The sequence below is a fragment of the Accipiter gentilis genome, chromosome 6 (assembly GCF_929443795.1).
Source record: "Accipiter gentilis chromosome 6, bAccGen1.1, whole genome shotgun sequence".
NCBI lineage: Eukaryota > Metazoa > Chordata > Aves > Accipitriformes > Accipitridae > Astur > Astur gentilis.
In genome coordinates, this window is record NC_064885.1 from 26,896,608 (window position 1) to 26,914,823 (window position 18,216).

General features: G+C 37.0%; 1 protein-coding gene across 3 annotated transcripts in view; it reads left to right on the forward strand.

The window, feature by feature from the left end:
- The window catches only part of RASA2 (RAS p21 protein activator 2), a 52,930-nt gene that overhangs the window by 10,423 nt on the left and 24,291 nt on the right, over nucleotides 1–18,216 (forward strand). For all 3 annotated transcript variants that reach the window (XM_049803186.1, XM_049803188.1, XM_049803187.1), the window contains 3 exons: nucleotides 2,013–2,116; nucleotides 3,175–3,269; nucleotides 9,768–9,844. In XM_049803186.1, the coding sequence (XP_049659143.1) occupies nucleotides 2,013–2,116; nucleotides 3,175–3,269; nucleotides 9,768–9,844 (276 nt within the window). The remainder of the gene's footprint in view (nucleotides 1–2,012; nucleotides 2,117–3,174; nucleotides 3,270–9,767; nucleotides 9,845–18,216) is intronic.

The following is an 18,216-nucleotide window of genomic DNA, read 5'->3' on the forward strand; positions in this document are numbered from 1 at the left end:
AATTGGGACTTAACACTTAGTGATACACAGAAGTTGATATTGTACATCGTAGTCTAGTGTTCTCCTTGGGATGCCTGACTAAAGCTGAGTTAGTAGCAGAGTTTCCCTTGATACCAGTGCCAGCTAGTTCACCCACTGTTCACTCTTTCTGCTGCAAGATCTCTTTGTACTGGTGTAACTATTATTTGTGTTGCTAGTAGGGGAGCCATATCATGGAATTGACCCAAGTTTAAAATCAGCCTTTGTTTCATCTTTTTTTGGGCTGATTTATTGCATCAATACAATTAAAATGAGCAGCCAAGGTAATAAGGAAATTGAGGCTGCTTAGGGCTGCACTGTTGCTAAAGGTAATGCTTGTGAATTTATACCTTCAGTGGTAGTGCTGACAAGAAGAACCCAGCCCTCAAAATCAAAGTTGAATTTGTTGCCTTTGAAAACTGGAAAAGAAAAAAAAAAGTGGGGACCTGAAAAAAACCACAAGCAAATTTTTCAACTGAGAATTCTTAAATTATTTCTCAGTGTAGCGCAATGGCTAGTACTGATTTGTCTGCCGTGAAGCCTATGGTAAAAGGTCTGTGTTTGAACAAAAGGAACATTTTCACTTGTGAAATTCCTCATAGTGAATTCCTGCAGTTAAACCTCTTTTTTCTAAAAATTGGCTCTAGAATTTTGGAATGCCAGCTTTTTCACCTGTGTTTTTTCAACACTTTTTAAATTAGTTATCAGCTCTTCTCTTAACTTATTTAATGAACCATCAGTCCGTAAGCATTTGTTGGTTTTTTTTCTGTAATTATTGTAGATGGAATAGAATAGGGATGATATCCTATTCTTCCTGGTATCCTTTTGGGTAGACAATACTATGAACTGGTTGTTCCAAACATAAGCATATCTCTATTAGTTTAATAAAGTATTGTAGCAATATCCTGTCAGAAAGGTACTTTACTGGGAAAAACCCCCAAACCCTTTGTTTCTGGGTTTGGTATAACTGTCATCACAGTACTTTTCTGTAGAAAGAAAGCAGAGGCTCAAATTAGTTTAATGAGGCTGCACACCTTTCCCTGTTGATGTTAATACCCTGTAATTGAAAATATTTTAAGTCTTTAAGAATCCAGTAGTTCTAAAATAGCAGTGTGGGTGTTGTTTTTTTTTTTTGTGAATGCATTGATTTTCAGGATTCACAACTTGCAGTGACACAAATAACGTTGTGGTTTTGTTCTGTCTTTTGAAATACAACGTTCTGACTGATGGCTGTGATTGCATCAATAAGTACTCATTAAGTTTAATGGAAGTATAAATTCCTTGAGTGAAGATACCAACACATGTGACATAGCTAACACAGAGGAACCCAGAGTCTTTTTACTTGGAGGGGTCTGCGAATGGCAGTTAGAGCAGGGTGAATTGTAAACATTATACTGGACTTCATTAGATGGAGAAATGTGGTGACCATTCCAGCATGTGGGAGAACGTGCGTATTTGAGACTAACGTTTCTTTTTTTCACTGTTCTGTTTTATAGTTGCTAATGCTTATGGCTTATTTTTATAGGTCTGAATCTTTGAGCATCATATTTGACGCAGAAGTTAGAGCTAAACAAATGTCTGTTAGTGAAATAATTCCTAAATTGTGTTTTAATGTAATTTAATTGTGTACTGAGTGAAAGAAGAGAAATACAGAACTTGTGTCTCAGGAAGTCGTTTGGGGTGGGTAGAGAACCAACTAGAATAATTTCAAGACAGAAAAATAGAATTGAAATTGCAGAGGAAACAACACTTTCTCTGTGTGCACTCTGATTTCTTTTTCTGAACATACATAAGGCATCCTCATGAAGTTTTAACTTTCAGTGTTATTGTATGTTCTTGTAATGAAATGGTTGTGCATGGCTTTGATGATAGATAAGTATAGTGCTAAAGGCTAAGGTCTGGGACTGCGGTAAAAATGTAGCATTTTAGTGTTTGTCTTCTGTATAAGTTACATGAAGTGTTTTTCTATCTTAACTGTCAGTCTTTCTTTTCAGCCCTTATTTTGGGGAAGAGTTTTACTTTGAGATTCCAAGAACATTCCAGTGGTTGTCCTTCTACATTTATGATAAAAGTGTTTTACAAAAAGACTTGCGTATAGGTAAGTTCTGGGATACTGACTGTGTCTTAGATAACATTTGGTTATCTTCAGTATCATTAGCTGTAGTATTAAGGATACAGTTATTCAAGTGATCCATTTTTCTAAACACACTGTATAGTGCACTTAAACTAAATGTTCCTTTAAAGTTTGAAAAGCAGGATTTTGTTTCCTTGCTTTATCCTATATACTAAAATACATTTATTTTTTAGGCTGATAGGGCATTTTATAGTCTTATAAATATATGTCTCAGTACATTTTTTTAAATTCTGTTTGTTTTTTTCTCCAGTTCTGTTTCATTGGAATATTTGAATAATTGTCACTACCTGTAGGTCTTTTTATAAAGAATGAATTGTGGAATAATTCCACAATAATTGCAATTGTGGAATAGTTCTTAGAACTATTTATAGATACTCATATTTATATTTTCTCTGTTAGTGGAACCTTTACAAGTTGCTACAAAATGCTTTATGTAGCTTAGGTGAAAAATTACAGGAGGTGGATTGTTTTGTTGTTGTTCCCCACTGCATAGTGGCTCTATTGCAGCTGCTATTTGGATATAGTTGCTATAAATCTCTAACAGTCTGCTGTAGAAGAAGGCTTCACATTACTTAAATTGAGGAAGGAAATAATTCGCACCAGGATGCCGGATAATTTGGTATAATAACAGCTTTCCAAATAGCAATCAGAAGAGTAAAAGGCATCTACCTTCAGTTTCCTATTTAAATATTCTTAAACACCGTTACCGTTCTCTCAAATCTTTATTATGTTATTTCCAGCCACAAGTATGTTCTTCATTTTACCTTATCTTGTTATTAGTGATACGCAAGATAATGCATCGTAATAACTTAATTTGGCTTTATATAAACTATTTTTCTGCCTTACTTATGCTTTGTGTTCCTTGTTTCCATAAGCTTTTCATATAGTGTCATAAGCTTAAAAAACCCCACAAAACTAAAAGAGAGTTTAAACAAAAATCAAACTTCAAATCTATTTCAATATTTGTCCTATTCAGATGAAAGTGATAATTATTCTTGTCTCTCCTTGTCCCCCTCCCCCAGGAAAGGTGTCAATCAAAAAAGATGATTTATGCAACTACACAGGAAAAGAGAACTGGTTTATGCTTCAACCTGTTGATTCTAATTCAGAGGTTCAGGTAACTATTAAATTGCACTTCTACGTTTTTTAAATTAAATATAGATAAATGCATGTAATGGTAGAAGTTTATATTGACCTGTAGCAGATGGAGGTTGGCATCTGTCTAATTCTCGTGAGACAGTTGTGCCTTTTAGCGTGATTAGAGAATAATGCATATTCTACATTTCTAAATTGTCTGTGGTGTTTCTCATGATACTTAAAACTGGCAGAAGACTTGAAGCAACTGTTTGGGAAATGTCTTAACAGTATTTTGATGTCTAAAATATTTGCAAGCGGAGCTATGTACCTGGGACAGGTGAATGGTTTAGGAAACTACTGAATCATTTTCTTTTAGTCAGTTTTGGTGTTACCTGAAATGATGACTGTTTATGTGACATGAAATAGTTGAAGTCTCCAAAACTGGAGTTACTTGTGCTGTGCTCATTTATCTATTTTGAAATACTTTCTGCATTCAGTATCAAGTAAATTGTACTTCAGAGTTGTATTTTGGTCTGTGGTTCAAGTTCTTCTGACAGGATTGTTGTAATACATAAAAACGAGTTGGCTCTAGAAGTTGTAGCAGTTCTGTTTGTGGTTTGAGGAAGAAAACAGAATAGTATGCTTGAGAATCTCTTAGCCTTGTTGCTGTGTAAGCAATTTATTAGATTTTAATAGTTTTTTCAGATTTGCCTTGGGGCAAAAGTCTTGAACTTGGCAGTGTTTGTATTTTTCTAGTACCTTGGAAGCCTCTCTGGGAAGGGTGGATCCTGTCCATTTTTACAAGAGGTGAATGTGCACAGAATTCTCAAAAAAACCCAGCCCCCCCACGTTATTTTCCAGGATTAATAATCTGAGCTGTAAGTTTAGCATGCAGCTGTTGGGTATATAGGAGGGCATGTGATTGCTTTTCATGAAGACAGATTTTTCAAAACATCTGAATACCACTTCCTCTTATCTGTTGACAATTGGTACTTGTTTAGTTCGGATAGAATATGATAGAATCGGAAGGGACCTACAGATTGTCTAGTCCAACTGCAGGTTCTCTCATTCTTCTTACAATTCTTCCATCTAATCACTCTGAATATTCTAGAATGTCCTTTCCAGATATAAACTGAAATGCAATTTCTGCTTTGATTTAAATATTGTCATGTTTGTTGTGTTTTTCTCAGTCATAAAAAATGTATTGAATGAAAGATTACTTTCTGTCATAATACTACCCACATATGAAAATTAATGAAAATGTTCCACTAACGGAATTTAGCCATTTCATACATATTGGAAATAAAAAGTTTTTAATTTTCATGGCTTTGTAGCTCACAGTGGAATGTAAGCTCTTACTGATACTTTTCTATGGCTGGGACAAGTGTAAAGCACTCTCCTGCATGATGCTTCCATTAAAGGATAATCTTTTCTGCGAAGGTGTGTGCTCCTCATGTTAATCTTCCCCTGAGTTAGAGCATTTGGGTAGGTTTCTCCCCTGTCCTGCTTCCTTTTTCCACAAAATTTGTAAGAGCAGAGCTGAGACCAGTTCCCATCTGCCAATCTTGTTGGTTTGGATGTGCGATGCTGTATTGAAATGTATTCCTAGGAGATTCCCAAGATTCTTGGTGGGACATGACTGAAAATGGCAGGCTTTTACATAGTATGTGTGCAGAAAAAGTATGTGAATGTTTATAAGGCTAGATGAGTTTGGGGGACAAAAAATTGTTTTCAGTTGTGCTCTTCTCCTTATGGCACCATACATGTGGTTGACATTCTTTCCCTCTAGTTCCACCTATGAGTATTTTCCAAAATTTATGATGGGTGCAAAGCAATAGGATGGCTTAGAAGCATTTTGTTTTCCTTGGCTATATACACACATTGCAGTTTGCTTGGTTGGGTTTTTGTTTGTTTTTTTTCTCCCTTAAATTGTCATTTGTTTCAAGAAAACTATACTTACTGTGTACCAGTGATGTATTTTTCATAGGGGCTAACTTTGGTATAATGAGCAGCCTTAGTGGCCAAGGTGCATACTGAATATTGTGGTAGGGATTTTCTACATCTACAAGCCACATACCAAGTCATAAGTGCTTTTGGGCTAGCTGTCATCGTCTTTACTAATCAGCATACCTTGGATTTTTTTTCCTTTACAGTTTATTGATTTTTATGGTCTGTATGGGGAATTGTCAGCTCTATTGTGGTAGGACAAAGGAAAGTATCACTGGAAGATGTTGGAGTTCGTTAATAACCTTGACAGTTTCTAGAAAGGCTTAAAAGTCTATTAAAAGCAACATTTTGTCTTTTGTGGAATTACCAAGAATTAAACTTGCCAATTCCTACAAAATGAATTTTTGTACTTCAAAAAGTCCTGAATTGGCGAGGTGGGGAAATAAACAGACCAGTCATTTTCTAAAACCACCTTAGTTGTAATAAATTCAGGACTTCTCTAGGGTCACAGTCCACTCCTAATGCAGAAGCTGTAGACCAGTCACTTTCTATTCTGATTCCACAGCTTTGTATGTACAGGTAGTCTGAAGTGGAGATGATTAAAAGTTCAGGAGAGTAAAAGCACTATGTGCTTGAGTTAATAAGTTTTTGGTGAAAGAAGGGTGATAAGTATTTCTTTTCAAAGTGTGTATGGGAGGAGAGTGGCCTCTCCCCAGCCATTGAAAGTGTGTAAAAATTACTTTTGATTGTTAGAAAGCATCTACTCTAACTTTTGGTCTTAGCTGTTTGGGGTTTTTTGCTACTGGTTACAATATTATGAATGGATATTCATCTTGTGTTCTTAAAACTTTTTCCTTTGTCTGCTAGTTCTTGAAAAGTAAACATGAATGTGGGAATACCAAGCAAATAAACTAGCATTTGGAAAGTTGGGTGGAACAGACCATATTTAACTGGTGCAAACTTGTTTTTATATATGTGTGTATACATATAAAAATCTTGATGTTTTCTAAAATGCAGATAGCCTCAGCATGCTAACAGATTTCTTAGGATTTCTTGCCTCCCCCCCTTTTTTTTTCTTCAATCTTTATTTAGCTGATTTGAAATGAGGACTTACTGTTAAACATGTCGTCGATCTTTGTTATTCTTAGCAAGAAACATTTTGTAGAGATTTGATCTATACTTGCAAAATACATTGATAAGGTCAAAATCTTTCACATGCTTCTAAGGTTTTGAAGGTAACTTTAACATTCACTGTTCTCTTTCTTAAAATTGGTAGGATTTATAATTATTGAAGTAAAGTACTCCTAATAGATTCCTCTGGTGTTCATGTAGAATGTGTAAATTTGGAAAAAATAGAGATGAAGCCTCAAGCCAGCTTGTAGATTCCTAGTGGCTCAGATATCTGGGTAAAGTAAACCTTGCAGGGTTATCTGAGTTGAACTGATATTCCTAATACTGTGGAACTGTCGGCCATTACATAGTGCTAGGAGCTCAGTGTGGTAGGCAGTAAGATGTAGTACATTTCAGAAACTTGGTATATGTTTGCTCTAAATGTTTGCTCTAATGTAGAATGGGAAAGCTGGAAAAAAGCTGATGGAAGCTGATAGAACCTGTATCTGCTATGTAGAGACATTTTTGCAGCAAGCGCACAGAATTAACAATTCAGGCGCTACTAAATGTGGGAATATTATGTAAGTTGTTGAGTATTCTAGATCCCCAGTTTCACCTTCCATATGCCACAAGGACTTTAGTTTACCAAGGGTGCTTCCCAGTGGATAACCTGGCTTATTTTAGTGGTTTGGGTTGGTTGGTTTCTTTGTTTTTAATTACAGTTGTCTAACTTTTGGCTTAGAATTTTTTTGCTTCTACTTAGATGTTGACATAATGTGTATGGCATAAAGATGATCTTTCTTATTCTTACAAATTCAGGAGTTCAGTTGTGATATTTGTTCCATTGAGTTGGGGGAAGTGGAAGGAAGAGGACGGAGAGTTTAAGAGAAATACTGTAATCTAGATTTTTTCATGTTGAGGGAGGAACTGGAAAATAACTGTTGGCATTTCAACTCTGTTTAAACCATCCCCACTACCCTCAATAACTTTCCTAAGCATAGACTACCTTTCAGATGAAAGGGTATGCATCTCTTCCTCTTGAATTTAAAGGAGAGAAGGTTTTAATGAAGGAAACTATTACTGTCAAAAGTTACTTTGTGGTACACTTGGAACAGTAGTGTGATTCTGTATACGGAATGTGGGCACAGTATATGAGCGCCTATTGGCATAAGTATTTAAAATACAGTATTAGCCCAGTGTCTACTTAAGAGCTTTAGAAAACTAGAAAACTTGTATTTATTATAGATAGTTCTAGTATTTAATAATGTGGAAATGATCAAAATATCAAAATTGGGAGGGAGAAAAAAAATCTTAAAATACAGTGTTAAAATGCAGTAGCAACTCTAAAAACAAAACTGTGCAACTAAATTGTTTTTTGTAGTTCTGAAGTTTAGGTTGATGATTTGGATGCTCTGGTTTTGGCTTCTTTGTTACTATGTGAATCTCAGCCAGGTGATCAACAGCTCCATCTTCTAGTCAGTATCTGAAAATTGATTGTTACTACATTTGTAAAGTTAAAATGGTACCTACGTGCCTTTGACCAACCCTGAAATCTACAGATGAAAAGTGTGTTCACATAAAGTGTGCTGCTTATCTATTGTATAAGAATGGCTGATTTCTCTATATGTTTTGAACTAAAACCAATATGTACAACCACGTTTAAAACCCAGTTGCACATTATGTCAAAAGTTCCGATATAGATCTGCAGATCAGCCACTTTAGGAAACCATTGTGCTGCACTCAACAAAAAAAACAACAAAAATGTACCCAAAACTGTCCATACATGTCAGGCAAATATTTACTTAGAGCCATGCTACTGTAGTCATTATGGTGCTGAGTTTTGAACAAACTACGTCTACAGATAGTTCTCAGAGCAGTAAACTTGCTATTTTACTCTGATGGATGAGTGTAGAACACAGGATTTGTGTTTAGTTTTTTTAAAAAAGCAAAAGGAATATGTTTAGGCCATTCCCAAGGTCTGCCTACTAAAACTGGTTAAGTCAGCTATTACAATAAATACTACTAATGTTGTCTTTTCATTTGTCATTCAAAAACTTTGCCTTGTAAGGCTGTTGGCATGGTTATCATTATCCTGTTTTTATCCTGTAAATCTGTTTTTGTGATTGAGTTTCTCTGCTTGACAAATATTTTCTTAATGTACCTGTGTTCCCATCCATGTAGTAACAGTTTGCAAAACACTTGGCAGGCATCCCAAAATAGTTATGTTTAAAACTTCCTTATAAAAGAAACTTCACTTCTCCTCCCATGTGACGTACAGAGAGAGAAACACAGGCCTTGCCCCAGGGGATTTACAATAAAAACATATCAGTTTTATGTCAAAACATAAGTGCTATAGAAATGTGTGCAAGGTCAGCTAAAGGTTTTACTTCCATTTCAGTGTTGTACAGCAAAACTAGTTCAAATTATAGTTTGCTTCCTTTGCCGCACATTACGATTGCCTTCCAGGTCCCTTCCCTAAAAATCATGATCGTGGACAGACCACTGTCACCTGATGTTCCTTTAGTAAATGGACAAATTCCAAGAATACTAAGGAGAACATGGTTTAGAGGAAAGACACTGTCAGTGTCTGGTTATCTTAGATGTGAAAGTGAGCACAAATAGTCAGGCACAGGAAGGAGTAGCAGTATTGTTCAGGCAGTAGATATTTGCAGCAAGGTTATAGTACCAAATTTTCGTCATCCCAAGAAAGTTGTATATCATGGTTTGGAGTTTTCGGAGCCTGTTATTGAGAGGGTAGAGTAGGCTGGCCCTTGCTGAGTTCTGAGGTTAATCAGTGCTGTGCCATCAGTTACGGATTCTTTTTCTTGATACATCCTACTGTATCAGAAAAAGAAAAGGAGGAAGCCAGGTCAGCAATTATTGTCACCTTTTCCTCTCCTTTGGTTGTGTTTACTGTTCCATGAGTACATCAGCAGACTTCATGAGATAGTTGCAGCTGCACTGGGATGGACAATAAATTTCTAAATGATCTTCAGTCTGGTGGGATGGACAGGATTTCACAGCTGGTTATTAAATGTTGCTGGTTATGGCTACTGCATACTATTCTACTTTTCTAAATGTACCTAACTGCCTTTAGAGTCCAAGGTAATTTTAGAACTTTCTCCTGAAATGCTCATAAATTCACTGTCTGTGAAAGCCAAGAGGGGTTTTTGCTCCCTGTAATTTCTCATGCTGGAAGAAATACTTTTTTTCATGTGTTAAATCTGTGGAGGCTAGACCAATTCATGTGCTGTCTGCAGTTGAGGATAATGCTTTGCTTTATCTTTGTCTCTCAAAATTTAAATGCATTCCTCATACTCTAATTGCAGGATACATGCTTTAGAATAGATATTTGCTTGAAGTGGATATATTGGAATTACCTTAAATAGCTTCTAACTGTAAACTATATTATTGTTCTAATTACTACTTTTAAAAGAAAGGCTTTTAAAACTATTTGTGTTTCTCTCTCGTTTTTTTTCAGGGAAAAGTTCACCTCGAATTAAAACTGAATGAACTGATAACAGATAATGGATCTGTGTGCCAACAGCTAGTAGTACAGTAAGAAAATACATTAATCCTTGAATATTTAGTTGTTTGATAGAACATTATGTGATTTGTCTCTCTTAATACTAAATGTCTGCACATCCTGGTACCAATAACATTTTTCTTTTTATATGACTTTCCTTGGAGCCTACCTTGCTGAGGGAGTGGGTACATGCTTAGGGAACTCGGGCAGAACATTTGCACAACTGCTCATCTCTGTTGCTCCCAAAGCACTCACTTTTATTAGGACTTAGCATGGCTGTCTGGTATCATTAGTTCAGTGTCTTGTAATTCCAGTTGAATTGGGTCTGGTGAGAAATCTAGGAATGCACACTGCAGCTGACAGCCAGAACTTGCAGTACTGCTATTACTCACAGAGTTGAGCTGATGGTGGTGGTGTTGGGAACAGTGTGACACTTTTTCAGTAGTAATGTTTTGGTTTGCTAGGTGATAATCCACTTACAGTTTTGCTTCAGAATTACTTTCTCATGGTTAACCATGGAAGAAATGTTCATAGAAAAACAAAGTACAAGAGTTGTCATTCTGGAGCAGCATAATGTTGCCACATTTCAGTAAAATTTCTTAGCAACAACTTAAGGAGTTTTCACTACCAAACTTAATTTTGCCTCCAAAGTGTGAAGACATTACAGCATGTTAAAGAGGTTCATAGAAACAGTAAATTTTTGGTATGGTATATGTTACTTTAAAAAAGACAAATTTCAGCAATATTAAAGAAAAAGCATAGAATGAGACATATTGGAAGATACTAACCAATCTGTAGTCTTGTATTGTTACTCTTAGAGCTGTGTTTGATAATGATCCTATGTGGTGGCTTTGGGAGTCTGAATACACAGATTACAGATGTGAGTCACAGAAGACCAAAATTCCACATGTACTGGTGTTTCTGTTTCTTTTTATTCATTATTAAGCAATACATTTAAGGCCAGAAATTGATAAGAAGCTAATGCAAATACAACTGTAAAAAAATGTTTTGACACTCATAAAAAGTTTGTCTGATAAGGGCATACTAGAAGTTACCGGTCTCTCTAGAAACTAATCCTATTCTTTATTTTGGAAGGAACAGCCTTCTAGGTTACTTGCTGCTGGGAGACTATTTGCTTTTATTGAAGAGACAAGTGGAAACCAGTGACTTGCAGAGAGACTCAGTGAGATTGACAGCGTTCTCTTGTGACTCTTCTTTACGTTCTCAGCATGAGTAAGGTTCAGGAGAACAAGCCAGTCTTACTGCAGTTTTTTCAGTTTTTTGTGTTTCAGAAAGAAATAAAGGCTTTTCTGCACTTGTCTTCTCACAAGTTGTGGGATATAGACCATGTGAACAAAAGGGTACAGACAAGGGGCTTATAAAGACTAAGGGAAAATTGAGATTAAAAACTCAAAAGTTAGTAAGATTCTTTAATTTTGCTTTCCAACATTGTTCATTAACTTATTCAGAGAGTGAGGTTTTTTGTTTGCTTGGTTTTTTTTTTAAATCTTCTCTGAGAATTTAGTATGAAAGAATGGGTTGTATTGCGAAACAGTGAAGGGAGGAAATGGTGTGTGGTCTTCTGTTTGTCTCAGTGTCTTCATGTTTAGATCAGCTCCGGGGAGCAGGGGGAGACCATTACACTGTCAATTTTGCTAATGTGATTTTCATTATGAAGTTTAAATTACATTCTTCCTGTCCTAGTCAACTATCTAAACCTATCTAAGGCTTATAATTCAGGTAAGATATGGAAACTTGCTGTACATCGATGTGTATTTATAACTTAAAGATAATTCTGAATGTGTTTATACTTGTATAGTGGGTGGCAGCTTGGTTCATAGGGAGTCCTCCTGCTCTTATTTTTGTATCCCACTTGCAGCACAAGGCAGAATTAAAACAGCTTTTCCCTCATGTACTATTCACCAAAAGCTGGCTGGAGCTTTATGACTTAGTGTTTTATTCCCAACTTAACTTTCTGATAGATGTCATTTTTTTTAATTTAATTTTTTATGTATCCATGCACTTTAGTCTAAGTTAATTTTTTTAAAAAAACATGTTTGGATTTTTCATATGATGAAGAAAAGGTGCTTTAGAAAGATACTGTTGCAGATTGCAGTTTTAAGTAGGAAGTGGATTACTCACTGTGCCCTCTCTTAGGATCTCTTTATGACGGAGATAAATGATCAAAAGGAAGCCAGGGTTCTCTCGTGGTTGCTGTAGTCACCCGCTCACTGACATGTGGGAGAGGATTGTGCGTTAAACACTGCAGTGTTACATCAGTACTTTTGTCTTCATCTGAGATTATGAAATGCACTAGAGTTCCTTAAACTAAAAATGTTTAGTAGTATTTTATCACACATGCTGATAGCCTTGAAATAATTGGCTGTGTAAGTAATTTATTGTACATAAATACTTTTTTGGATGTACATGTGAGAGTATGAGAAATAAGAGATCTCTCACTGGATATAGTATTATAGAAATGGATGTGAGGGTATTTTTGAGACCCTTTTGATCTTAAAACATGAAGAACTTACAGAAAATACATGTGAGATTCTCTAATAGAAAATTTAAACTCTGAAAGTCTGCTTATTTCTGAGGAAAGTTAGTAAGTGATGCACTTACTGCTATGTTTTGGTAGTCGCCAGGCCCTGAGAAGTCATTGTATTAGTAATTCCTTGAACAAAGCTGGAAGATAGGAAGTAGCAGAGCTGTGACAGAGGAAAAAAAAAAATCAAAGAGTGGGCATATATGTATATTTCCCTCCCTGCCTTTTCTCGATCTGTCCAAAACTGAAAGTATTGGCTAAAGAAAAAAAAGTAATGGAAAAAATAATTCTTAAAATACAGGCTATAATACTTGCCTTTCAGAGCCATGTTTTACTTCATGTCCAGATCAATGGTGTCTCAAAGTAATGAGACAGGGAAGCTTTTAAATCTTCACCAGTTACATTTTTTGTAGGATAAGAGGATTCTAGATACTTGTGCTGGCTTTTGTGCATAGGTAAGTTTCTAATGGATTTTCACTATGTATTCTTGAGAGTCCAGAAGTTCTAGAGTTGAAAAATAGTAGCTATAACATGCACAACACAAGATTAAAGGTTGTGTTAAGCACACAGACAATAGCAAGTAATTCAAGGGCTGTGATTCTGAGCGTTATCTCGAGTCTCCCATCACCTTTTTGTTTATGGCTGAACCAAAGCGATAGAATTAGACCTGACTAGGGGATGGATTCATATTATTTTGGTTCTGTAGACATGGTTGTAGAGGCTTTTTTTGCTGGTCTTCTAGATGGATTTTATGATGAGGATTGATTTAAAAACTGAAGATAATTCCAGTAGGAAGCAATTCGTAAAAGTTAAGGATTTGGACAACAGAGAGCTGATGATGATGTTAGCCTCCTACAGCTAATGTGGGAGGGAGGAAGGTTTCATGTCTTGTGCTAGTACGTATAGTAAAACCAACTTTTCCAAACAAGAAGTTCTTTGGAAAAGAACATGTGTTTTTAGAAAGAGAAATGTTGCTGCATATGATGAAGGGATGGTCAGTTGTCATACAAAGAAACCAGGAATGTGATTCCTCATGTTTCTTTCTTTGTCCTCTGTCCCCTCATCTGGCCCCTTCTGGTTTTGTTTTTAATTTAGATCCTTATTGGGGCTCTATTCCCCAATGTTCTATAAGGGAAGTAAGCTTGGGGAAGGATAAATATTAATATATTGCAAACTATGTTTGTATCAGTGAAGCTGTAGGTAACACTCAAAAACCCCCCTCACTTCTTAAAAACTGGAAGTTTCCTTCTGCTCAGGTTGAGCCAGCAGTGTGCCCAGGTGGCCAAGAAGGCCAACGGCATCCTGGCCTGTATCAGAAATAGTGTGGCCAGCAGGAGCAGGGAGGTGATTGTTCCCCTGTACTCGGCACTGGTGAGGCCGCACCTCGAGTCCTGTGTTCAGTTTTGAGCCCCTCACTACAGGAAGGATACTGAGGTGCTGGAGTGTGTCCAGAGAAGGGCAACAAAGCTGGTGAGGGGCCTGGAGCACAAGTCTTATGAGGAGCGGCTGAGGGAAGTGGGGCTGTTTAGTCTGGAGAAGAGGAGGCTGAGGGGAGACCTTATCGCTCTCTACAACTACCTGAAAGGGGGTTGTAGTGAGGTGGGTGCTGGTCTCTTCTGTCAGGTGGCTGGAGATAGGACGAGAGGGCATGGCCTCAAGTTGCTGCAGGGGGGGTTTAGATTGGATATTAGGAGAAATTTCTTTACTTAGAGGGTTTGTCAGACATTGGAATAGGCTGCCCAGGGAAGTGGTTGAGTCACCACCCCTGGAGGTATTAAAAAAAGTGAGTGGATGAGGTACTTCAGGACATGGTTTAGTGAGCATGGTTGATGGTTGGACTTGATGATCTTAAAGATCTTTTCCAACCTAAATGATTCTATGATTCTATGACAAAAAGTGATCATGTACAAGATATACCACAACTGACTGATGTGGTCCTACTTGATGCTGTGGGGGGAGGAAAAAATGGTGGCCAACTTTAAGGTGGGACTTTCTGAAGCCAGCTAGGGCTTTCAGGTTGTATAAACATTCTGAAAACATTATTTTGAAATACATTTTTCCCTGGAGGAAGTGAAATTAAGGCTTGTAATTGCTTATCTTATATCAATGCAGTCCTTACACATTTTTTAAAATACAAGCATAAAAGTTAATCTTCCTTTGGTGAAGGGCTTAGGGACTTACAGTGGGCTAAGCCCTGATTTTACACATAATTTTTGTATTAATTGGAAACTTGCTGTTTAATTTCATGCAGATAAACAAACCCACAGACCATTTCTGAATTAAAATTTTGTTTTGTCTCCGATACTAGGTGTTTCCTAATGTGTGAATGAGGAGGGGAAAAAGATAATGCAGTAGATAACTGCTGACTCAGTGTGGGCTCTTTTTTCAAAACCACAATGGCATGTAGAGTAGCACATTTCAAAAATACATGTTTGCAGCTCTCCTTTCTGGGGGTCTGTAAAAACAAGCGTGCGTGACCATTGTTTGCATATTTGCTGCTGCTGATACAGATGATACTTGAATGATTTTTTGCCAAATTAGGCTATTGGATAGTAGTACTTGCCTTCTCTGTGTTTAATATGACTTCAACTCTGAAAGAAACAGTTTTATGTATTTACAATCCAAATACTTGAAAGCGCGGGAATGGCTTATTACAGCTAATTTTATCTTTTCTTTTTTTTTCACTTTTCTAAATAAATTACACACTATACTATCTTAAATTGACTTGCCAGTTTGTTACAGTCCTGTCTATCTGCTTGCATGAAGTTGTTTTAGGGAACATAACAATTTTAATGAAGTGTACAAATCCTAATGGCTGCAGTTACTTAGTTCCTGCACTTGGAGGACTTCAGTTGATTTGAATGGTGGAAATAAAGTCCCTCAGTCATTTAGGGGGTTTATTGTGGGCTGTGTATTTTTAAGGACTTATTTTCATCTTGGGAGCTGAACATAAGCCAGTTGTATCTGAAAGGCTCATACTTCCTGTATGAAACTCCTCTTGCAGAACAAACTACTGAGATGTGAAGCAAGAATTAATGTAAACTGAAAGATCTCTTGCACTGTACCATAACTGATCGGTAGTTTGAGAAAAGAACAAAAGACCTTCTGTTAGCTATTGCTTAGACTTTACATAAAGGTGTAGTAGTTTAAAACATAAAATCAAAGGCTTTCAAGTTCCTGTATACTTCTTCAAACTACCCATTTGTGCCTTTTGAATGAAAATTGCTTGTGCCAGCCTAGATAGATGAAACCATTTGTCAAAGCTGAAATGTTTACCATATAATGGAAATACATTTATTATAGTTGCCAGAATAGGAATGTATATTTAGTGTTGTTTTCTTTTTTGATTGGTCAAAGTGTTTGGGGGTTTTTTTTCTTGGTTTGGGGGGGGGGGGGGGGGGCTGGTGTTTTTTTTCCTGTTGTAGAAGATTGCAGTTCTAGCACTTGCCTGATTCTTTGGGGAGGGGCACTATTCCTCTGAGATTTGCTAGCTGATAGACTTGTTGAGATTGCACTTTTCCATTTATGTTAAGTTTACTCTAATTGAGCCTCTTCAAATATCTTCAAAAATTTTAAAACTTGTTTACTGGAGGCTGGTTTTAGTAGCTTAAAACTATCTGCAATAATTCAGCCTTGTGTATTCAGCCTCTAGGGAGTAACAATCCAGTTTGATAGTGCTGAGTTGATTTTATGGCTTCCTACCCTTAATGGCTACTGGCCTTGCACTGCTTTTGGAGCTTGTGAGATCTTCTGCGTGGCAAGGTTAATTCAGGTTGCCAAACTGACTGTAAACTGGCTTGAAACCTAAATAGCTTTCTGTAAGGTTAGCATACAGAATCACCATAGGTGACAGATGGAAGGCAGGAGCGTAAGAGAAGGAGGAGGATCCACTGTTTCAGTGCAGTTCAGTTGACTTACCAGTACTGTCAAATAATGTGTCTAAAGCAGATGCCAGGCAGTAACTGGAGAGTTAAGGGATGGTTTTGACTGGCTAGCTTAGAGTGGGAGGTGGAAGAGGAGGAGGAGAGATAAATTTGGAACAAATTCTTGAGCCTGATGGGTCTGAAAAGGAAAAATTTGGGAATATTAGGAGTTGATGGTCAGGGTGGCTGCAGTATTGCTTGGTTTTTGAGATGTTGGAACAGGGTAGGCTGTCTAAGCTAGGTAGACCTTACTTGCTGGCCACAGAACTGGGACTTGGGCAGGAGATGAGAAGGGGATGGTAGACCTGCCCACACAGGGAGACGTGACTGGAGCATGAAATCAGCTTGAAGTGACAGATCTGTATGATGAATCCGGAGATTCTAGTTCTGCTGCAAGGCTGTGTAGTTGTCAGTAAAATGTTTTTCAACTTGCAGGAAATCACGAACAAGCCTTCCTTTAGTTTGTGTAAGTTGTGATCAAGCTATAAGAAGACAAGGGAGGCCGGAAGAAGCTGTGTCTGTAACCAAAATTAGGGCATTGTGATCAGTTTTTGCCGATATGATAATACATATTTTCCCACAGGATCATTATGTCGAGTATGCAGGTATTCATACAGTGATCAGGGAAGGAGTGAGAAACTTTGTACATAGAGAAAGAAACTGCTTTCTGTAGGACTTATATCTGTCTGCTAGAGAAATCTAGGAGTTTGGTGAACATGATGCAGGCTGTAGGAAGAGAAACTGTGTTGTTCTTGTTAAAATAGTTGAATCCTATCCAGATAAGTTTGATTTGATCCATCTGCTATGAGTTTCCTATGAGATTCAAGTTGACACTAACTTATAGGTACGCTCGGGACTCACACCTGAAACAAAGTCTCTGGGAGCTGCAGAGACAGTATGTTCAGTGCTACAAAATGCCTGATAGCCTGAAAGAACCAAGTCCTAGCTGCCTCAGATCAAATAGCCCAAATGACTGAAAAGTCTAGACAGTTTAATTTTGTCGTCACTCTTCTATGTCACGTGTGTGTTGGAGGAGGAATCATTAATGCTTATGAAACAACTGGATGTTTCAAGAACCCGTTTAAATGGTGGGTTTGAAATCACTGTAGGGTTCATTGTGATTCAAAAATAATTGAGATGCTGAAGGCCACGTGCTTGAAAACTGGAAGAAAAATAACAAATGATTGTGCAGTGGTTCAGCACTAAATGTTCCCTGAACTGGCAAAGACAAAGGGACTGTTTTGGGGAGGGAATACCATCTGGTTTATAATTGTGCATACTCCAAAAAGGGTGGAGTTTTGAGGCAGCACAGGAGTGTTAGTGTCTGTTGTTTCCCCACTTGTGTTTGAGTTTGCAACTCTTATTACTCTTAACGCTGTTTTTCTACAGTACAGAAAACATTTAATTAACAACAGTGTGTAGCTACTCTTGCTGCTATGTAACTTTAACTTGATCTGCACAACTTTAATAGTCCACATTGTAGTATTAGAACATTTACTTGATTGTTTATATGACCTTAGAGCAGGAAAATATTTTCTCCTCAAGTTACGTAGGTTTTGGATTTTATTCAAACTGGCTAATTATGGCAACCAAAACTTACTTGCATTAATTTAGTTAAATTTCTGCAATACATTATTTAAAAATAGGTAATTTTAAAAAGGGGGAACAGGAATATAACATTCATGTCTCATTTGTGTCTGTCTTGTTTATGAAATTTTGTAATCTGCTGAATGTTTCTAAACTTAAAGTACTACAGTGCGCATGGCTACATTAGAGCATCATTTTGCTAGAAAGTCTGGTTTCTGCTGTAAATTTACAAACTGTTTTGCTTTACTTTTGTTGTTCCAGCTGTTTTTAATTAATACTCATATGTGGGCAGCATCTGAAGGTTAGTCAGCTTGCTGACCCAGCTCTTTCTAGTAGTGTTGCTGCTGTC